Consider the following 23,796-nt stretch of genomic DNA (forward strand, 5'->3'; position numbering starts at 1 on the left):
CCATATTAATTTTTTTAACAATGAAATTTTACAAAAACCTATTACTTTAGTTTTATAAGAACTTAAAAACTATTATTACTTGTACATTTTCAAAATCTATAAGTAACTAATTTACGTATTTTCTAAATCTTAGTTGGTATTATACTACAATACATATATGTTCTTCTTTTATGTCCCATTATTCTTTTTTTAAATATTTTTTTATTGATTTCAGAGAGGAAGGGGGAGGCAGAGAGAGATAGAAACATCAATGATGAGAGAGAATCATTGGTTGGCTGCCTCCTGCACGCCCCCAACTGGGGATTGAGCCCACAACCCGGGCATGTGCCCTTGACTGGAATCGAACCTGGGACCCTTCAGTCCACAGGCTGACGCTCTATCCACTGAGCCAAACCAGCCAGCGCTGTCCCAATATTCTTTGATATTTTTTTAAAGGTTAAATCTTAGATGAAAATATTTAGAAACAGAAGTCTTGGTAGTTTTAGGTCATAAGTATCAAAATTTTTAAGCAATATTATCAACTTTCTAGTTACATAAATTATTTTCTCTTGCCTTTCCAAAAATATTTAAGATGGGATATTTAAGGTTACTTAAAGGACATATTCTTTAAGGGCTAGAGTACATTAAGTTTTTAGTTTATAACTTAAATAAACTACTCCTAATAAAAAGAAGAATATACCATTTCAAAGAAATCTAAGGACTATAGGTCCAACTGTAATTAACTATTGTAACCCCCCTAGATATTTACTGCAAGAAAATTACAAATACCCAAAACTGAAATAGTTTTTGCAACAAATGTGTCATTCACGATCACTGAAAAAATGATTCATATAGCATTATGTAGTTACAGTAGTAACCACAGTACAGAACAACAACAAAAAAATTCTAGCTGATGAACTGCAATTCGATTTTCTTAAATGTAAGTTTACACTGCTCAAGCCACGTTTTTCCTTTTTCACAGAAGCCCAAATTGGTTGTGGTGCAGACAGGTCAGGCAGATACAAGAGGCACATGCTACGATCTTATTAACTCCAGTGCAGGTCAGGTGATACCTCACAGTTCCCCAAGCTCCCAGGCCTGGAGGGATAAATACCTTTTTAACTGATAAGGAAGAATCTTCCTAAGAAAACATATGTAAGAGGTTAAATGCTCTGAGAAAGTTTTCAATTTCACAGTTGTCTCCTAAAAAAGAAAAAAAAAAAATTTGAGATAAATAGTGTTATTTGACAAAGAGGAGCTCCCGCTTCCAGAAGTAAAACAGAAGAAAATTACCAGGACAGTCACAGTATCTTCAGTAATACTTTCAAATAAATGAAGCATTCCTTCCTCAAGAGGGCGGACATAGGACGCATTTTCATGAAGGTATTGTGAGAACTAAATAGGAAGGAACTGAGTTAGATCACTGGAAACAAATGAATATCAACATATTTGTAAATAGACTCACTAAGTTAAAAACCTAAATACTTTTAGAAACTTTGTGGGGGAAAGTTTGGCTTTTATACAGAGATGCTCCCCTCTAACAGTCCCAGGTACTATCCCCAAGTCCCCATTCCAATATAAAACAAGGACCGAGAAGAGGAATGACAGTTAACAACCAGGCAGGGGAGAAAATGGGGAGGAGATACTACATTACAACCCAGCACTAGCATACCTTCTTCCCTAAACTCCTGCTTCTCTCCATAGGGGTCCCCGCTTAAAAAAAGTAAATAAATAAAATAAAATTTTATATATATTATATATATATTATATATATATAAATCAAAACTGTGTGACAGATTTCTGTGTTATATACTTCATTTTTTAACAAGTCTATTGAGTATAGCTTCTTTTACTTTTACTGTATACAATATTCAGAATTACAAATTCTAAGAATGTAATTATCAACAAAAAGATGATATAAAATTTTCATAACTGTCACTGATACCTGAATATTTACAAAGGATTAATTCAGCGGGAAGAATAGATTAAGAGAAGATCCTATAGGCATTTACATAATTTAGAAGCAAAAAGTTAATTTTGACTTATGAAACACTTCAATTACCATAATAGTTCAAATTTTGACTTCTCAGTATAAAAATAAAAGGTCTCATTCTGCAGAAATAGGATTCAGTTGACCCTACCACAAACTACTCAAACATATGGCCCAGGGAAATTCACTTAATTCTCTTTGGGCTTTGATCTTTAGAGCTATAAAATAAGATGAACTCTAACCTTACAGGTGTAAACATCTACTTTAAGATTCTATAAACAAATTTAAACATTCTAGTCATCTTTTAACAAATAGTTTTTGAATCTCCTTCAATATTATAGACTTACTAGAAAATCACATATCATAGGCTAAAGCATGAAAGGGAAAATATTGAGAAATATGTATATTTTTCAAAGTAATGAAGTGTTTCAGACAAAATTCCAATAATGGATAAAGAACCAGTATTGAGCAGAAAATATTTTTGATATTACAGGAACTATAAAAATACATATAATTACATTAAAATGTTATAATACTGTTTTCCAGGTCTTCTGATAGCTTTTTCCCACAGTGATATTAAAGAGCCTTTCAAAGACCCAAAATTTAATTTTTATAAACTTCAACGTATTTGTGGAGTCACACCAAAACTGATGAAAGCCAAGTACCTACCAAAGCTTCTTATATGTAAGGCATAATAATAACGTTGATGAGAGCCAACCTTTATTAAGTGCTGTTCTTAGTGCTTTACATGTGTTATCTCATTTAATCTTCATATATACAGACATGCCTGTAAGGTAGGCACTCTTATCCCCCGTTCTAAAGATGAGGAAACTGAAGCACAGAGAGGCTAAATAAATTGCCCAAGGGGACACACCTGGACCAGAACCCCAAAAGTCTGACTGCAGAGGCCAAGTCTTTGCTATACTAATGTAAATAGCACGTAGGACATAAATACAATACAAACCCTGGGAATACTGTGTGATACACAAGAACAAGCTAGGATGAGGCATTAGGTAAGTGGGGAAAATGGCATGACTCATTTCAGGCTGGCACTTAGCAAATGTTTATAGCAAGGTCCCTCAACTTCTTTCCTATGGGGACGGCCCTTAAGATGGCCTGAGGATCTCTGCCTCCTGCTGTTAATGGCTTCATGTAACACTACTGCAAAATGTCTCAGGGTTGGTCTCAGTGACAGTATAATATGGCAGAAGTGTGGTATGTGAAGACTTAAGAGATGACTAAGCCACTCTACCAAGAATGCATAAGGCCCCAGAAAGCATACCTATGCTTTCCTACTCAGTGATTTTGCTCATGTCTCCCTCTTCTACAGGCAAAAATACCTATACCACTTTTCTCCTCCTATACAAATCACACTCATTTTTTAAAAGCGCATTCAAATTGCCAAAGATTCGTTCCCAGACACTGCCACTGACAGCAATCCCCTTCCTTAATGACCACGTATCGCTTACTGGCCATAACCACTCACTCACACACTAAGGTCTTTTAACAATTCCTCTAGTATTTAACTTCTTAAGAATCTCCATGTTTGCCACACTTTATCTTGAAGGGGAAAGAGTATGAGTTTTTCCCCATGCCTTCCACAGTACTTTGCTGATGCACAGAAGTGGTATAAAAATAAATAATAAGTTTCCCTACTTGTTCAGGGCAGACAAAAGGTATCTTGGTTAAGTTTACCTTCTGATTCAATGGAGATATAGTGTCAATGGCAGAATCCACAGGAAATATCTGAATCCTCTGTTCTGTGTAGGTGTGAAAGTTCAGAAGAGCCATCACAAGGTCTTGAACAAAAGCCAGGGCCTGCCCAGCAATGTCTCGCATCTTCAGCTTTAAAATGAAAAATCTATAGTTAAAGTCAACTATCAAATTATAATTCTCAAACTACTTTATTAAGCCTGCTTTTGGAAAAAACATTTGAACGCTGGCACAATTATTCCTTAATTTAAATTTATTTGCTCCTACTTGAATTTTAATAGTCCCATGTAAGTAAATGAGAAAGCCACCAGTTTTGGCAAACACACCTCCTCCACTTTACCTGGACCATTTAATTGCAAGGTCCACCAACCTAGAAGGCAGGTATGGCTTATGAAATTAGAGTATCCCATAATTCAGTTCTAATGTTATCAGACAAGAGAGACAGCAAAAAAATCTATGTTATAAATTCAATAAACAGCAAGTTACACAATTTTTCAAAAATGTATAAGAAAGTAAAGCAAAAGTTAAACACAATAATTTAGTACACTAAACAGGGGCCCAAATCACTAATTCTTGCTTCTGAAAAGTTTGACATGCACATTACTGAAGAGAAAATATGTACTTCATCTTTACCTGATGTCGCCTGTTGTGGAGTGGAACGTTCAGAGCATTATACTGACTATATTCTACAAAACAAAAATAAATATATATTAAATCTTTCATTTTACATTTACAGAAAAACAGCTTAATTGCAAAATAATGAATTACTGCAGCAAAATCAGCTTTACATAAGTATTAAAAAAGTTCAAAGCCACAATCACAGTATAGGAGAATATGGAATTTACACACAATCAGTTGTTTCTCAGATAAAGTAATACCTCTAATTTTTTTTACCTTTAGGATAAAAAATTGTTTTAAATACTATTTTTTCTGTTTCTAAGAAAACCTTTTAAAACGTTATTTGGAGCCTAACAAGATGACTTAGGGCTCAGTTGGTTTTTACCTTGGTATATGCTAAATATACACAATAAAAAAAAAAAGTGAATTTTGGCTTTTTCCAAAAAGGCTGGCTTTGAAGCAGTTATAAGACAATTTAAAATCTCCCTATGAAAAAGAAAACAGAGAAAAAGAAGGAATAGAAAAATATTAATAAAAAATTTATAAATAAGTAAATCTCCCTATGAAATATGAGGGCTAAAGCTGATCAAAAGAACAAAAAGAAAGCACGCCTCTGTCGGGCCAATGAAGTTTACTGCCAAAAGATAAGAAATTATTTTAATTAGTTAGCTACCACAGAGGGGTTCAAAGTTGCAAATAATGAAAAGTTGTACATAATACCTACTTGTATCATTAAAAGGTACTTTTTCATTGATGATTGATAAGGATTCCTCTAATCTACCTGACAAATCTTCATGAAGATTCTTTAACTGTAATTGACTGGAAGAAGAAAATACAAAACCACATTATCACCAATCAGACATGGGTCCTCATTTACTTACTACCTCAACAGCTGGTATCAGGCTTTCAGAGAACTATGCCTGACATCGGAGATACTCTAGGTAGTAGAGAATTACTAAAAGATGGAAGATAAGAAAAATTCTAAGCCTTAATTCTAAAGCCCCTGGGACTTTTGTTCAATGATGTTGAAGTTTAGAAGAATTTGTCATAGTTTCGGTATTTTATACAATTTTGGGTTTATTTCCCCAAGCATAGAGTAATCTTAGAGTCATTGCAACATCACACATTTTGTCTTTACAACTCATAAATGTTTGCTTAAGTATTATGGTAACGTTTTTTCGTAGGTATTATATCATTTTTTTTACTTTGGCTCCAAATCTGATCACTTTTCTAATTTTGATTCAGTTATGAGGTATACATCAAAACCAAGCATGTAATGCTATCAAAGCAACTAAAAAAATTCACTTGACTGGTCCTATTGAAACTTAAAATATTATGTCATTTATCAAATAAATGTTGGAGAATGCTCTTACCACCCGTTGATATATAATATTTCAAGATTTAGGTATCTCCAACTTAGATCATATACCTTTATTTTATTCAAATTGGACCATTAAAGTTTGGCACAGTGGTTATTACTGTTTTCCTGACTTCGACTCCCTTTAGTATAGTCTGAAATGGAAAGTATCTAGTCTTTAGTACAGGAGCCCAGAACGCTATCTGCTATGGCCCAAAACATCTGCAGGCTGAGGACTAAGCCACTCTACCAAGAATGCATAAGGTCCCAGAGATAACAACCGAAAAGGACCCTGGAGATTACCTACTCCCACCTCATTTCAAATGCGAGAAAATTAAGACACAGGCACTGCTAAACCAAAACTCAGGTCTTCTGTTTATTACTTCACGTTTCCACATACCAATCTTCTGTTCGAAGTCGACATTCCTTGGCCTCCTTTTCTAGAGCCTGAGATTTTACCTGAATTTTAGAAGAAAAAGCAAAGCAGATGGGTCAGACTACAGATGAGAGCACACCTAGGAGATACTACAAGCAACTCTCACCTTGAGTGACTGACTTTATGTTCTATAAAGTACACAACCAACTTTATGTTCTATAAAAAGTACATACTTTTCATACAGGTATAGACACAACCAATCTACAAAAGCCTAAACTATATCTTAAAGTGTTCTCACTTTAAGTTTGGGCTTACTTCTAGTTTGGCCTTGTCGTTCTGCAGTTTCTCAATGGTTTCCATGTACTTCCGTGTCAGGCCATCAACCACGGCTTGGTGCTGGGCTGTCTCCGTCTCCAGAGTGGCCAGCCGACTCCTCAGCTCTGCTTCCACATGCTTGTGCTGCTCATCTGCTTCAAAAAACTGAAAAGAAAAGATCATTTTCTCATCTCACAATATCCTAATATATACAAACTAGAGGCCTGGTGCACAAAATTCATGCAGGGGGCAGGAGGGTCCCTCAGCCCGGCCTGCACCTTCTTGCAATCTGGGACCCCTCGGGACATGTCCGATTGCCGGTTTAGGAGTAATCCCCAGGCAATCAGACATCCCTCTCGCAATCCGGGACACTGCATGCATCAGTGACTATACTTTTCATACAGGTGAAAGGCATCTTGCTGTTGTATGGGCAGCTATGGTTTTTTTTGCCCTGATTATAAAAAGTAGTACATAACATGATCCTTCTGAGGCAGTAGTACCATTTTCCCCATCTTATGGGTGGAAAAACTGAAGCAGAGAGAAGTTAAGTAATTGGCTTTGTAACACGTTATAAGGGTCGGAATCAGGGCTGACCACAAAATGTGCAAGCCAGAGTCCATGCATGTCATCACTGCATCATCCTGTATTTTCAGTGTCAGAATAGCCTTGCCAGGTTTTAATTTTTAAATCTAAGAGAATGTTCCCAATATATAGGGTAGGGTCCTTAGGCCAGCCGGCGATCAGGGCCAATCTGTGGGGTGACCGGCAGGCGGGGCGAACAGGGGGGGCCCCCCTGCTGGCACCCGCCTTGACTGGCAGCCTGGCACTGCCCACTGGCCGGCCCCGCCGCCACCACTGGTCACCTCCCATAGAGGCGATGGGGGTGGGGGGTGGCAACTGTGAGACAAATGACCAGAGGGGCAACAGGTGTGGAGTGGCGGCACCCGCTCACCAGCCGGCCCCGCCCCCCAATTCCCCCTGCCGCTGCTGCTGGTCGCCTCCCTCTCAGGGGGCAGATGCTCAACGCAGGGGCTTCCCCCAACTGGGGCAGCTCCTGCGTTGAGCATCTGCCCTCTGGTGTTCAGTGTGCGTCATAGCAACTGGTTGTTCGGCCATTTGCTCCATTTGCATATTAGGGTTTTATTATATAGGATGAAGAGAAAAACAACAGCAGTGACTGTTCATTGAACAACTTCCATATGGTTCCATATGCTCACTATGCAAAACCCCTACAGGCATGATCTCACTGAATCCTCACAGTATGTCAGAAGTAGTGTTATCGTTAGCCCTCCTTTACAGATGGGGAACCGAGTTTAAAGGAACTCTATGACTTGTCAAATGTCTCACAGCTAAAATGTGTTAGGAATGAGATTGGAACATAAGAAACCTACTCCAAAGGCTACACTACACCTCTTTCCTCTCAGTCTCATGAATTTCTATTTCAATTTCTGGCACACAGATAATTCAACTGCCTGGGGTATAATGTTTCCACTGAGCTAATTTCCATAATTAAATAATCAAAATTCAAATAGATGGTTATTCCTAAAACAGGTAATGCTCTTTTCCTTAATGAAAATCCAATACTAATTAGGAATTAGGAATACTTAGCACAAAATGTACTAAGGTCAAAGTTCACTTTTTTTTTTAACAATGTCAAAGACTGAGAATTAATGCATATTTACTTTCACTGTTTGATTATGTTCACCATTTCACACACACACAAAAAATCAAAAAGCACAGTTGGATACACTACCCTTATATGACTCTTATAACATGCTGAATGTTTGGAGGCAAATATTGATTATTCAACATTCCATAAAGACTTGAGGTCTATGCCCTAACCGGTTTGGCTCAGTGGAAGAGCGTCGGCCTGCGGACTGAAGGGTCCCAGGTTTGATTCCGGTCAAGGGCATGTACCTTGGTTGTGGGCACATCCCCAGTGGGGAGTGTGCAGGAGGCAGCTGATCGATGTTTCTCTCTCATTGATGTTTCTAACTCTCTAACCCTCTCCCTTCCTCTCTGTAAAAAATCAATAAAATAAAAAAGACTTGAGGGTCTGCCGTGAGTGTGACCCTGTTCTGGGGCTGGGCATACAAAGTCAACATGGTCTATATTCTAACAGTCATTATAGACTAACAGGTGAACAGTAGTAAATTAAAAGGCAAACACTACTTACTCATAAGCCCGCATCTAAATGATCCATCAATCATCTAATCTAATAAAACAGAAACATGCAAATTGACTGTACCTTCGCTATACCCACAAGCCACGCCCACCAGCCAATCAGGAGCGAATATGCAAATTAACCCAACTATGATGGCGGCAGCCACAGAGCTAGAGCAAACAGGAGGCTTGGGTTGCCCCAGGCAATGGAGGAAGCCAAGCTTCCTGCCTGCCCTGCCAGCCCTGAGCTCCGCTCAAGACTACAAAGTTTCAATTATAGAAGATAAATAAATCCCAGATATCTGCTTCCAGGCCGTGGCTGTGGCTAGCCTGAAAATGGCCATCAGCCTCTCACCCAGGCTGGCCAGGCATCCCAGTGGAGACCCCCACCCTGAAGGAGCTGTGGCCAGCCTGAAAATGGCCATCAGCCCCTCACCCAGGCTGGCCACACCCCCAAGGGATGAGGGTCCCCGCTGGGGGGTTTGGCCAGCCTGTAAACAGCCATCAGCCCCTCACCCAGGCTGGCCAGACACCCCAGCGGGACCCCCACCCTGATCCAGGACACCCTTCAGGGAAAACCAGCTGGCCCCCACCTGTGCACCAGGCCTCTATCCTATATAATAAAAGGACAATATGCAAATTGACCCTAACAGCAGAACAACTGGGAATGACTGGTCACTATGACACACACTGACCACCAGGGGGAAGACGCTCAATGCAGGAGCTGCCCCTTGGTGGTCAGTGCGCTCCCACAGGGGGAGCTCTGCTCAGCCACAAGCCAGGCTGATGGCTGCCAGCACAGCAGTGATGGCAGGAGCTTCTTCCGCCTCCTCAGCAGCGCTAAGGATGTCCAACTACAGCTTAGGCCTGCTCCTCGCTGGCAAGTGGACATCCCCCGAGGGCTCCTGGGCTGCCAGAGTGATGTCTGACTGCCAGCTTAGGCCAGATCCCCTGTGGAGCGGGCCTAAGCCAGCAGGTAGACATCCCCCAAGGGGTCCCAGACTGCGAGAGGGCACAGGCTGGGCTGAGGGACCCCCCCCAAGTGCACAAATTTTTGTGCACCAGGCCTCTAGCTTCCTATATAAAATAAATAGTGCTCAGTATATTTCTATATTGTCAAGTTATAAAGTTATTCTGCTGTCCTCTAAACAAATGTATACTTCGAAGCACACATCCATATTAAGATATGAAAAAGATGTAAGAAATGAATGGCAGTGATATATTACCTAACAACCATAGGAAACATCAAAACATCCATACATACACAGAACACTCTATCTTGCTTCCCCCCCCCCCCATATTCTAGATCATTTGACCCATTTTTAAATTCATATGGGAAAACAGAAAGATCTTCTCACTTGTATGTGCAACCGCTCATTCTCTTCTATCTTCTTTTGCAGATCTTCATCAAAGACACTCTTCTGCTCTTGGCTCAACTGAGAAGAAGTGTCTCCACTTTTCTGATGGAAAGAATAAGTTATGTCCACATAACTTTCATCCTTTAGAGAAATATCCTAAGGTACACAGATTCTCTATCACCTTAGTAGCTTGTCTCTTCTACGTGTTCACCATTCTCAAACAATCCTGCAAAAGGTATACAGTCCATCATTTAACTTTTCCTATGTGATACAAGTTGGAACTGCAAATATTGCAATGGGCAGGAAAGCTTTAAAAAGAGAGAGAGAAAAAAAACAAATAAGGCTCACTATTCTTTACAGATGAATTCAGGAGTATTTCTGTTGGAAAACAGAGAAGACCCAAAAGCTAGTGATGTAAATATGCTAATAAATATCATTTTAATTTGTTTTTGGGTTTTGTTTTGTTTTGTTTGGAAAATGAAAGTTTTAGCAATTCCATGAGTCTGAGTTAAACTCCTCTAAGATATTATAATAAGTTACTTAACATTCACAAAGATAAATTTATACAAAAGTTCACATAAATTTCTAATTAAAAAAACAAAGCTATTATAAACAGGAGAAAAAAGCTCAAGGACTATTTAAAATATCTTCCTTTTGCTTTATTTTTTTTAATTAATATTAACTTTTCTACACAGAAGAATAGCACTATTTAAAAGACCCAATAATGAACATTTGTTTTCATGGAATACAAGAACTGAGGCTATTCAAGGGTCAGCCTAACAATGAAACTGTGTTCAGACATCAATCACCGCTCTTCTCTGCCTTTTTTTGTACCTTCACTCCTCACTTCAAATGAAATCCCTTACTAATGCAATGTAACCCAATGATTAGGAAACTCTTTGAAAATAGAGTAGCTATATTAAAAACATATTAAATACCCATCATGTTTGGGACACAAGAGGTGCATAAGGAACTGCTGATTTACATACTCTGTGTCCTCAGTGTGTACAAAGTTGGATAAGTTTAATTAACACGATTTCAGGAGTGTTACATCCAAACCTCTGCTAAACAGCCCTGGGAGGGGATCTCACTAACCTGGGAAGCACATTTCAAGATAGATGGCTATTCCTGCCCGAAGGGCCTTTCAGATTTTGCAGAGCATGTTTATTTTGACACAGTTTTCCCAAGTGATTCTAATACACACCTTTTTGTTTGCTCTGTTCCCATTTGAAAATAACCACTCTAGAAAATTCTTTCATGTAGAGGAAATGCATATGGAAAGGTACTAACATATAATTATGCGGATTGCCCATCATTTGGCAAATACAGTCCTAGGCACCTGTACATGATCCCATGATCGCAACAAGAGTATCACCCCCATTTTGCTGATGGAGAAACTAAGGTTGCAAGGCTAAATATTTGCCGTTAAGTCATAGACTATAAATGGCAGACCAAGAGTCCAAGCTTGGGCTTTACGCCAAAGCCTGCGCTCTTCCTGCCACACTGTGCTGCTACAGAGTTACTGTGGGTCGTCTTCTTCCCTCCTACAACTCTGTTATTACTGCCTCACATCCACAATTTGGGGGTACTGTTCAATATATATACATACACACAACTTAAAGATTCAATCACTAGCCCTTACCCTTAAAAAAAATATGCAACTTCTTAAAGTACCAGATCATCCATCTTACAGCAATAAGAATCTTTCTTCACCACATAACCATAAGGGGAAAAGTTTTTTTTACATCTTTGGACAAGAATACCAAATTAGCTTCATACAAATAAACAGTAAGAAAAAATCTATAGCAAACTTATAAACCTAGTACTTTCACATGAGCAGTTATACTTTGACAATGTTTCTCATTTTATTTGCCCTACCTTGAGTTAATGGCAACTTGGTATAACTGAAACATATCAATAATTTTGACCAATATGAGATATTCCTTTCATTTTTCTCAGCCACTTAAATAAGTGCATGTCTGCTCTTAATAAATTCTTTTAAACTCACATTCATCTGAAAATGCCTCTAATTGGTATATATTAATAATAAATATCTGCTTTCTTGACCTGATATCCAGGTGTAATAATGGAACATTAGAGAATTTGAAGGTGACAAATTCATCTGTTATAAGCAGGATGGCCTACAGATGTCTGTACCTAACAACAAGATTACACTACCTTGCTTTTATCTGACTTACCTTGTTTTTCTTGCCTCGGGGTTCACTTAGAGCCAGCTCATCTTGAAGCAGTTCTACCCTCTTGGCAAGCTGCAGATTTCGAAATGTCAAACTGTCCATTTCCTGCTGTAGTTTTCTCAATGATTGATCCTTCATTTTCAGTTGTTCCTACATCAAAATGAAAACAAACCGTTCTTTATAATTTAGCCTGAAGGTTTAAAAATAAAGAAAAAAATTATTCCTGTTTCACCAAAATATAATCAAAACCTCTTGCTTTAAGGAATTCAAGTTGTACGTTCATCATTCCAATTCCTATGTTGTTAGCTCTGTTTTGTGGCAAAATCATTTTCTGACCAAACCAAGTAAATTTAAAAATAAAGAGGATCTATACTAAGTAACAAGATAGTCATCAACTTAAAGTAAAATATCCATAACTATTTGTTGTCATATAATGTCATATATGTGTCTGGCAGTGAGGAGACACAATGCTTGAGGCTATAATTTTAAAAACTTGAATTTTTAAAGAGAACCTCCGACTCAAACTAATGATGTCCTTCAGTAAACAAGAACAACCAGAAATATATTTGTATTCATGTTTTCTATAAATCCTCCCTGAATTTAAGTCAGTCCAAATGAAGTCTTTTTAATACACTTAATTTTACTTTAAAAATCATTACTATCCTAACACAAGAGATAAAATCATTATTATCCTAACAAAAGAATATTTTCAGCTGCTGTTCTATGTTAATTTCCTCTAAAGGTAAGTGAAAATAGAAACAAAATCTAAACAACATATCTTCTGCTTACCATTCTGTATTGTTTATATCATAATAGGGTAAAAAAATGGGGAAAATAGAGAAATATTTAGTTTCACTCTATTTTTTAAAAAATATTATTCTAACTACATTTTATTTATGATGTTCTGACAACTCTGTGTGCACTGGTAATCAAACACAGATGGCCAGATGCTAATGTATATTTAAAGAACTGTACTTTTATTACTTTCACTGTAAAATCACTGTAAAGCGAGGAAGAGGTCAAGTTTTAATGAATAGGTGATTTAAGTCTATTGAAACGGCAAACTAAAAACCATAGGCTGGTGCCTGCAGTCTACTGACATTATTTATATGTTGGGAGCAGGGCTAGAGTGATAGAATAATGTGTTTCCAATAAGTAGAAAAACATTGTTCTTTTCTATTGTTTGTTTAGTAGCCCTTTTTCTTTTAATGGTAAACTTAGTTCTACTCCATGTCCAAATTATCATATGTTGCAAATTAAAGAAATTCAAATCAATGAAAGTATATTGTATCCACAACTCATGGAGGCAAACCCAATATAATCAAAAGTCTACTATAACAGAAGACATCCTAACATTCCTATTGAGTGAACAACAAACTGTCATTCTTACTGTAATTACAATGACCACTGCACTGAATAGTAAAACAAAAGTAATTTCTTTACATTCTTGTAACTAATCACTAGTTGACAAATGCTCTAACTCCATCATCCAATCATTAATTTCAGAAGACAGCTCTCCCAACCTCTCTGTAAATCCTAGTTTGTGCAATGAGGATGATGACAATGTTACGTGCCCTCACAGAGTTATTGTGAACACTAACTGAGCTCATGGATATAATGTATTTAACAAAATGCCCGACACACAGTGAGTGCTCAATAAATACAACCTGCAGTCAACATCACTACAGTCACCACCATCACCACTACCACAAAGTTAATCAAACATGACCAGCAACAGGAGAGTGTCAAACCAAGAGTGGGGCAAAGACAAGCTAGGAAATACTTTCCCCAGGAACAGGTTTTAAACATCATTAGGAGAGATACTATCATTTCTTCAATGATTTAGGCAAAATAATAACTTGACTAACAAATTCTGACGATAGAGCTTATTTTTAATAGTCTTGACTTGGGCATAGAGAGCTTTGGAAGTATGGGTAAGGCATCCTGAACCATATCAGCCCCTGAGGAGGGAGCACTCTCAAAAGACAGACTTCTCTAGTGTAGGGTCCAACAATGGCTAAGTAAGATAACATGCTTCTGAATCTCAGTTACCTGAATGAAACGATTTAGGCTATGTAACTGGTTAGGGGCTACTCCAGAAAGAGGTAAGGGTAAAGGGAATCCTATTCCCTTTGGTCTGAAGAAGGAGCAAGGAAGAGAGCAAAAGAATGAGGTAAGCAGTATAGAGGTGTGGACAAAAGTAGGTTTACAGTTGTAATACAAATATGTAATACAATAATTAATAAATAATAAAAAAAGAATAAACTGTTTCAGTTACTCACAACTGTAAACCTACTTTTGCCCCTGCCTGTGCTTAACTGAAACTCAGTCAAGAAAGAATCCATATCCTAGAATTAATTTATTCAATTAAAAGTATCACTAAGCAATATTTATTACATGCCAACTAAGATGAGGCAGAAACAAATTCCTTCTTCTACTACATATTTCTCCTTTAGTTAACAAAGGTGCTAATGGTAAAATGTATCATCACGCAGTGTCCTGATTAACACAGGTTACTACTATTAAAAAGTTCAACCCAAAAGCAAGATGAACTAAATGATTCACAATTTCAAATACATTTATTAGGGAATAACCATCTGCTGAATGCTGGGGATATAAATATGAATGTGAGATGGCCCTCCACAGAGTTCTGTCAGTGATCAAAACAGATAAGAAGCCCTATTAATTCAAATGCCAAATAAAGGTTTAAGAGAAATGCATTAAAGTCAAAGAATACATTTTTAAAATTTTTAGCTAAGGAAATCAAAGCACATAATATTCACACTGAAGGAAGTGAGAAAGTTAAACACACACACAAAAAACTGTATTACTCATCACTATTCCTAGTGAATTAGTGTCAGAGTTGGGACTTTAACCCACAAAATCAGCTAAATTCCCGACTTTAAGCAACACCAAACACTCACTTAACCTCACAATACAAATATCCTATTGCATACCTTTAAAGCAGCAGAATTTGCTTGTTCATCTACAACACCTTTTTTCAGGACCTGATTCTGAGCCCGAAGCTGCAAACAGAATAAGCAATAGTTAATTTTTAATTTAAAGCAATCATTTGTAGCGGGGGAAAAAATGCCATTACTTTACAGGAATCATAACACTGAGTAACTATCTTCTCATGTATATATGAAAACAAAAATATTAGCCCAGAGAGGATAGTAGGTACCACCATTCTGCCACTTTTCAGTGGCTAGGCTACAAACTGATATAAAACACATAATATGTGGCAAAATTGTGACTAAATCAACTTCCAGCACCTGGTTCTTTCTAAGAAACCAAGTCGCCTCCCTAAATAAAAACTACTACTTTCCTTGAAACTCTGGCACACCATTCCTATGTAAAATATATACAATTAGACCAATTACGGAATAATAATTCTACAGAAAATCAAAGTGTAGGACATCAACATACCCAGCAGGACTCTGTGCCTAATATCAATCGTGCAAGTATCATTAAGAATGCAAACCTGCTATCAGGCATCAGCTGAGGCCATGTACCAAAAGCAACTAAAAAGCAGACCCAATTTAGAAGTTAATAATAATAGGAGCTAACATTTGAATGCTCATACCAGCACTGTCCTAAGTGTTTTACTTACATTACTTCATTAAACCTCACAACCCTACGAAATAGGTACTACTACAGGGTGGGACAAAAGTAGGTTTACAGTTGTTCACATGGAAAAATAATGCAATAGTTAATAGATAATAATACAAGAATAAACTATGCTTCATGTTCTCACAACTATAAATCTACTTTCACCCCACCCTGTATATTACCTCCATTTTACAGATGAGGGTCATCCGATACACCAAGGTTGCGGGTTCGTTCTCTGGTTAGAACACATATAAGAAGCAAACAATGAATGCATAAATAAGTGGAACAACCAATGGATGTTTCTCTCTCTCCCTTTCTTCTTCTGTTCCTAAAAATGAATAAAAGTTTTTTAAAAAGCGGTCCCTGTTTTCAAAGAGCTTATAATTTAAAAGGGAGGATGAAAGATTACTAGCAATCCTATATTTTCTGCTTTAAAAAAAGAAAAGGAAAAGCAATATAATCATTAAATTCTCTAGAACAGGGATTGACAACCCTAAGGCCTATGGACCAAACTGGCCTGCAGCTTATTTTAAAGTTTTACTGGAACAGAGCCACACTCATTATTTACATATTATCGATGATTGCTTTTGAGCTACAATGACAGACACAAGTAGTTAAGAACTGTATGGCCAGAAGCCTAAAATATTTACTATTAGGTTCTTTCCAAAAAAAGTTTGGGGACCTCTGTTCTAGAAGTCCAGAAGAAGGAAATACCACTTTAATATTAACTTCCATCATGTATTATTTTAGTTTTTAAGCAATATCAACATATTCTCAGATAATGTGTTATCTAAGTAGCATAATTCGAAAAATACTTTCAAACCCAGTTAGCCAAAAGGCAGCAATACTACTTGGGAATCTAGGTTTCATTTTGTACCCCTGTCCTAACTTTGATCTATGGTGTCTTCTTGGTGTGGTATTTAGAAGCTCCTAGTGACTGCTTCAAAGGCTAAAGATAAAGCTTGAAGTCCATTGAACTGTAAGTTTTGTGTAGGACCAGAACTAGAGCAATAAAAAAAAAATGAACCTCGCTGATTATAATGAGAAATTATTTGAATTTTCCTTTTGAAAATAGTTTGCTAAATTAGTAACAATTCAAACATGGTTTCAATGAAACTGCTTAACAGAAAATGCAGCTTTTAGAAATATTTATCTAAAATACCTTTCTATTACTTAGTAGGTAGAAAAGGATGACAATGATAAACGACATACTCCGTTGCTATGTTAATTACACTTTGTGGCATTTGGCATCTTCCTGCATTTTAGCATCACTACTGCCACCCTTCTGCACACCCAACCAGCAGCCTGTCAGATGCTGGCACTGCTGTGATCAGTCTAGTCTTTTAGAATCTACTTCTCCTCACCAGCCTTTTCCACAGTGGGGAGGCAAATGCAGACCGTTCCTGTTTTAGAAATAGACATAACATCACCATGGTCCTCCATTAGGACAGGAAAACTCTCCAGAAGGTGATATTGCTTGTTTCCAGCGGCTGTGCACCTAGCTCTTCCATTCCATTCAGCAGAGGAACAGTACCTCTGAACCCCATCTCTGAAGCCCTTAGTCCTTTTGCACCTCATTTGTCATTTTCTTGTAATCTGATTACTCTGAAAGCACAGCCCTTCCTCTTTGTGACCAACCAAATCCCAGCTGTTCTTCTAGGCGTTTACTTCCTACCTCTGGTCCTACTTCCCCCATAAATTTTTCCTAACCACTCCCTGTGCTCCCAGTATGGTCCACAGTGAGCTTGCCCCTCAGTTCCCTTGGCACTTACTAGTATAGTAACAAGGCACCTCTTATTAAACTGTGCAGTTTTAATTTTACTTTTAAAGCAGTAAATTTTACATTAATTCATGTGTGATTTATGATTAACTTACGATTTCTCTACTCATCTCCCATCTGCCAACTAAACTGTCCTTCATGGTAGAGACTACAGTATAATTCCTTGTGTCTCCAGACTACAATGAAAGATCAATGCTAGGAATAGAGAGGGCACTCATATTTTTAAACAATTAAATACTGTATGTAAATGGTGTTTAAATATAATGCATTATACAATTATAAGAGACTGTCGTTACTCTAACAGTCCCTAAGACCCTTCTCCAAACAATTTGAACCTCAAGTTCCTATTAGACACCAAGCAGTCTCAAAATCCCTGAGCTAACTCTGCAATGAGCACTGTTTGGACCTGTTCTAGGTAACTTTGGTTCTGGAACAGCCAGGCCTGAGTCAGGCTTATCACAGAGCTGTTTTTCCAAGGACAGAGAATGTAGTGGTGATCTCTCTCATGCCACTTTGACAATCTGTGGTGAGATAACGGGCCCAAGATTCAGGATTTACTATCTACGATCGCAAGCTGTTGGAAGAGTTTGTGGGGAAAGAGAGACAATCATCTATATACATTTCTCATCTAATCCTCAACTATCTTCTGTGTCAGAACCACTCTCACATAGCTATTTCCATACAGTGGGCACTTTAAGACTTATACATGTTGTACAACCCTATAAAAACAATCTTTAAACATATAGCTTTTTTTCCTTACAAGTGAATGTGTGCAATAGACAACCTGGAGCCCATTCCTAAGCTTTACCAAAACCTTCATTTGCAGCTTCAGAATACTAAAGTCATTTGCAGACCCCAGCTACAGTAACTCAAGCCTTGATAATCCCTAAAATTCCTTTCAGAGCAGAACCTGAGGCCCCACCCCAGACTTACGAAACCAGAATCTGCAATTTAGCAAGGTCTTCAGGTGAGTCACATAGATTTTCACATCTGTGATGCTCTAACCTAGGGCCTAAGCTGTCATTGTCCAACATGTGCCTACCTAAATTATTTGAAATTAAATAAAATCTAAAACTGAGTTCAATGGCACTAGCCACATTTCAAGTGCTCAACACCCCCACATGGCTATTGGTTACCCTACTGTACAGCATTTTCATTCTTGTGGAAAGCTCCATCGGATAACACTAAACACAAACAAAGCTGTCTTCCAATCCAACTTTAGTAGTAGTCAACCCTACACCTCAGGGTGGGGAAAAGCAAGTTGATATTTGATTTTAATCCAATCCAGCTCCTGAATCTGTTTCTCTTACAGGAAGAGTCAATTAATCAGGTTTCCAGGCCCCACTATCTGGAAAGCAAACACACAGAATCACAACTGATCTTTTCCCAATATGAGTAGCTCTATACTAACAGCATAAGTCTGTAAATTTCCTAAAGACAATATCCTGTGTAACTAAAAGAAGCATCAATTGCCAAAAAAACTGTTCAAGAAATAATGGATGTTTGGTTTTCCCATTGGTTGCTAATTGCCTCGAAAAGAATTTTTAAAAGATCATAATGCTATCATTCCTTGAGCAACAGTTCTCAAACTCTGGTGTGCATCCAAATCACCGGAGAGGTCTGTTACAACACAGACTGCTGGGTCTGACCACCAGTTTCAGATTCAGTGAGTTCAGGGTTGACCCAAAAATTTGTATTTCTAACCTTTCCCAGATCTAAGGATGCTGATCCAAGGGCTGCACTTTGAGAACTACTGACCCAGAGGAACACAAACTTTGGAAAGACAGAACTTGTAACTTGCTTACACACATAACATGGTACCAGGCAAGAGTGCAGGAGCCCCTGCAAAGAAAGCAGACTGAAATCCATGATGAGATATACCAAAGCCTCAGAAGCACAGCAGGCCATGGAAGAAACACCAAGAAATGGTCTTTGATTCTTCAACAGTGCAGCAACTAAGGCTTTGATTAGCTTTCCCTCACACCTCAGAGAGGTAGCCTCCACCTGTTAACTTCAGAAACCTCTGAAAATCAGCTTCTACACATCTTTCTCCTCCACTAAACTCTATAAAACCCGAAATTTTAAAAGTTTCCAGTGATGCTCTCTTAATTGCCCAAACCACTAAGGTCTTAATGTCCACTTTCACGTTATGTTTTAGCATCCTGTCTGCCTCAGCAATTCTCAACTGCTTTGGCCTCCACGGTTCATCTTTTATCTAACTAAACTCTCAATCTCTTTAATGGGAGCTCCTCAGACTGTTTTTTTCTTCTCAAGAGGAAAGACAATTATGACCATGATTCTTACATAAGCAATGGGCTCCTTCCAGGAACATAGGCTGAGATCTAATTTATATAAGAATGAGAAGATTCTGTAAATGTCCTTGGATTAGGAATCTTGTTTGTTCCTCTCTTGATATGTGGGCTTCCTTCTACAGAATAAGAGGAAATCTTTTTTTTTTCTTTTTTGTAAACTAACTGGATTTCAACATCAGCCCACAATTTCTCCACCAGGGAAGGTAATAACAAGATAGAATACCCCTTCCATAGGAACAAGGTTGAAGATAGCATAGATTTTATCTAGAAATTGCTTGGCACTAGAATTGACAGGAAATAAAAAAACAAATGAAATCTTTAGACCAATCTCTTGTGTTCTGAAATTAAATAAAATCTAAAACTGAGTTCTTCACATTAAAATTAAAAGGATGAAAAATGGTCTGGCCCAATAGGAGAGAATACCTCAAGTCTGGCAGACCTGTTAGTCTTCTTAGCATCTCCTTTTCCTGTCACATCCTTCCCACAGATGTTCCCCAAAGAATCTACCTAAAGTGTTCTACCCTGATTCACTCTTATAGTTCAGCTATCGTCTTTATGGGAATTATTCCAAAAGTCCTGGCCTTTGTCCGGACTTTTAGCCAGTCCATCTCCACTAGAAATTTTCTCCAATTATCTCAACATCAATCACCTCAAACTACATATAAATAAGATAACTTTAACATGCCTTCCAGCCCAAAAATTCTATGATTGCATCTAAACTTTAATCCACCCCTTCATTTCAAATTGGCTGGCCTTTCTGCCCACCCTCCTGTCAGTGGCAGTCATGTTCCCTCATCTCAGAACTTCAGGGTCAACCCTCAGTCTTCTTCCCTCATTTACCATGTCCCACAGAATGAATGAGACACAAGGATGAGCACCTCATACAGTCTTCATATCCGTCATAAGTTTAGTGCTATGCGAAAAGCTGTCACTCAGCAAAGAAGTAAGCTAAAAAGTATTTTTTTAACCATCATTCCTAAATCTAGGCCCCCTCTTCATCTCAACTGTCACTATCTTTATTTAACTCTATATTACTCTCCCTCAAAACTATTCCAACAGCCTACAATCTGGTCTTCTTTTCACCAATCTTTCCCTACTTAATCCATTCTCCAAATAGTTACCTTTCCTTCCTGAAAGTGATATTATGCCCGTTTAAAAACCTTTGATGTTTCTCCATTACTGAAAAACTAAGGTTCAGACTTCTTATCTGACATCCACAACTCTTCATGATCAGGTCCAAATTACCTCTCCAACCATATTCCACCACTCTCCGTCATGCAACTTCGTGTGCTTTCATGTCAGCGAACACAGCCTTGCCCCTTTGCCTAGAATGCTACCATCCTTCCCTCCCTCTTCCCTACTCCCCAATCTCATAACTTCTACCCTCACCCTCCATCTCTTCTGTGCACCCACTGAACTACCACTTGTCATAGTGTATTACAATTACGTACAACGTTTGAACATTCTATTAAAGGGATCTCCTTAAGCTGGAACTCTGCCTCACTCGACCAACTCTGGCAGACTGTTTGCAGGGGGCACATAGTGTCTGTTGAATGAAATAGCTTAAATGTCCAAAAGAACAAACTATTTCAAAGTTTTTATGACTTTCTTTGGGAGTTTATACAATTTTCCAGCAATGCAGTCATTGCCCAGAACATTTTTGGGAACTGCCTTCTGAGCTTGTTCACTCTCCGGAGAAGAAAACCAGTCCCCTTACTTCATACTCATGAAACATCTTTCCCCAAAATAGCGGAGTCAAGTTTGTGTACTATTGCCATCCTCCACCCATCCCACTTCATCATATGGACTTGTTCCAAGCTACTTCTGGCCCTTTCAAACAAGAAAATATCCCTTCAAAGAATGAAAACTGTCATCACTGACATTGTGCCACAGGCGCTCAGGACAATTTCTAACAGAAATGCCAACAGTCGCACTGCTGGAGTTAGTGTAGTATCTCAAAAGGCTCCCCCCATTGGATGGTGAAAAGACCAGTGTGTATGTTTAGGCATGGGTTTTATTTTTTCATTTCACCTTGCTGAATATTTGTTAAATGAAATCGTAAGAAATAAATGTGTCTCGGTTTCTCCGAATTGTAAAAAGGTGCCCAAGTCTTTCCATTGCCATCATGAATGCCACGACCATGGAAAACTAAGCTTAATGACTATTAAATCGATTTCCATAGATGTAAGATTCCGCTTTTATAACTTCATTAGAATATTCTTAAGGCAGAAACGCCCTCCCCAGAAGCGGCCCTTTTACAAGGAAAGGGTTCCATCATTTAAAAGACTTATACCATAAATACGACAAAAGGCACATTTGAACATGTACTGAACACCTGCTGGGTGCCCTGCCCCACTCCAGGTGACTGAGAGAAAAGAGAGGAAAGGGCACAGCCCTGGGATTCAAGCTTTCAAAATCACTTCCACACATCTTGCTAAATCACTGAATATATAGTAACCACCATGCCCGGTGGGGCAGTTTACACGCATGACTCTACTTTCCCTCCCGAATTGAATGGAGGTAGATATAGCTCTTCATCCTCATGTTATCCCTGCGGAAAGGGAGAAAGCTTGATCATCCCCATCACTGGGCTGGGATCATTGAGGAAGCAGCACCCTCCGGCCAGCACCGCAGGCAGAAGACAGGATTTCTGACACCCAGTCCCAAGCCCGCTAGTTCAGTTAAAAGGAAGAATCAAACTCCTGCTCCTCCCCACAGAAGCCACACGACCCAGACACCGCCCTGCTCCATCTCCCGGGAGCTGCAGGTGGAGGCTCGGTAATCGTGGACAGATGAGGCGAAGGAGAGAGGTGGGGTGCGCTCGCGTGACCCCTCCGCGGTACCCCCACTCCCGACAAGTCAAGGCAACCCGAGGCCGCAGGGCCGGGGACCCCCTAATCCCCGCCCATGATGGGTACCTTCGAGTACTCCTGAGCCAGCTTCTGGTACTTCCCCTGCAACTCTGCGGAGGCCATGGCCTCCCCCGCCCCGTCCAGGCCAGGCTGCCCAGGCCGCTCAGCCCCGCCTCCCACCCCCAACCCCCCACACGATCCCGTGTAAGGCTCCGCCAGCGCCTGTCCGCTTGGCCAACACCGCGCCTCCTCCTCCTCCTCCTCCTCCTCCTCCTTCTCCTCCTCCTCCACTTCCGGGTTCGCCCAGGGGCGGGGCGACCGCCGGAGGCGGAGCCACGTCTTAACGTCACCGCCCCACCCTCCCGCGCCCGAGCACATGCGCGCGCAGCCTCGCTGGCTCGCCGGGGTTCGGCCCCTAGGACCAGGGGGCGCCATCTTGACGCATGGTCCAAGATGGCGACTTCGAACGGAGACGGAGGGTCAAGAGGGGAAGAGAACGACGAGAGGACACAGAATGGGCGGGGGACCGAGGAGAGGGCGGCGGCTGCGAAGAGCCGAAGACCGGAAGAAGAAACATTCTAAGCCTATTAAGAATTCTGGCCGACTCCCTGTCCCCTCCCCCGCTGTTTCCCATGGCAACCGTCTGGCATTTGCTGGTTACAGCTTCTGAGAGCGGCTCCCGGAGAAAGACTTCTGTATTCCGCTATCTCTGTGTCCGGGTGTGGTAGCACCGGACATGCCTTGCATTGTAAACTCTCAGACCTCCCCCAAATGTATGACAATTGCTGCTGCCACGCTCCCCTGCTCTACCCCAGACAAACCTCTACTGTCTTATGTTTTGACATTGGAAATTCTGTGTGTTCTCTCTACCCATTCCGTCCGCTGCCCCCAGGCGCACACCCGTCCGAGCCCTATGGGGCGGCTGGGGGAAAGCTGCGAAAAGGCTCAGGAGTGACGCCCGCCACGCGTGCACATAGGGCGGACGTGAACGACAAACAGCAGGAGAAGGAAACAAGAAGTAGTCGGTCGGACATTTAGGCCGCTTGGGCTTAAATTAAAAGCCTGCTTCTGCTCATTTATTAAATAATTTGTGAGGCCCTATTATGTCTTAGATGTTATTCTAGCATTGCATTTATTGCTACGCAGAAATGTTCATTGATAGAGGAATGAAATAAA

General features: G+C 39.5%; 1 protein-coding gene across 3 annotated transcripts in view; it reads right to left on the bottom strand.

Annotated features, from left to right (window-relative positions):
- PPP1R21 (protein phosphatase 1 regulatory subunit 21) overlaps positions 1 to 22,838 on the bottom strand; it is a 53,255-nt gene extending 30,417 nt beyond the window's left edge. Inside the window, exons 1-12 of one of the 3 annotated variants that reach the window (XM_059659884.1) lie at positions 22,687 to 22,758; positions 15,859 to 16,004; positions 15,022 to 15,090; positions 12,068 to 12,214; positions 9,870 to 9,971; positions 6,349 to 6,513; positions 6,058 to 6,116; positions 5,025 to 5,119; positions 4,316 to 4,368; positions 3,665 to 3,814; positions 1,273 to 1,374; positions 1,094 to 1,182 (exon numbers count right to left, since the gene is read on the bottom strand). In XM_059659884.1, the coding sequence (XP_059515867.1) occupies positions 1,094 to 1,182; positions 1,273 to 1,374; positions 3,665 to 3,814; positions 4,316 to 4,368; positions 5,025 to 5,119; positions 6,058 to 6,116; positions 6,349 to 6,513; positions 9,870 to 9,971; positions 12,068 to 12,214; positions 15,022 to 15,090; positions 15,859 to 15,882 (1,055 nt within the window). In that variant the 5' untranslated portion in view covers positions 15,883 to 16,004; positions 22,687 to 22,758. Of the gene's footprint in view, positions 1 to 1,093; positions 1,183 to 1,272; positions 1,375 to 3,664; positions 3,815 to 4,315; positions 4,369 to 5,024; positions 5,120 to 6,057; positions 6,117 to 6,348; positions 6,514 to 9,869; positions 9,972 to 12,067; positions 12,215 to 15,021; positions 15,091 to 15,858; positions 16,005 to 22,686 lie in introns of all 3 variants that reach the window. The other 2 variants (XM_059659883.1, XM_059659882.1) reach the window with 2 other exon arrangements.
- Positions 22,839 to 23,796: the final 958 nt, after the last annotated feature.

Source organism: Myotis daubentonii, chromosome 12 (assembly GCF_963259705.1).
Source record: "Myotis daubentonii chromosome 12, mMyoDau2.1, whole genome shotgun sequence".
Lineage (NCBI taxonomy): Eukaryota > Metazoa > Chordata > Mammalia > Chiroptera > Vespertilionidae > Myotis > Myotis daubentonii.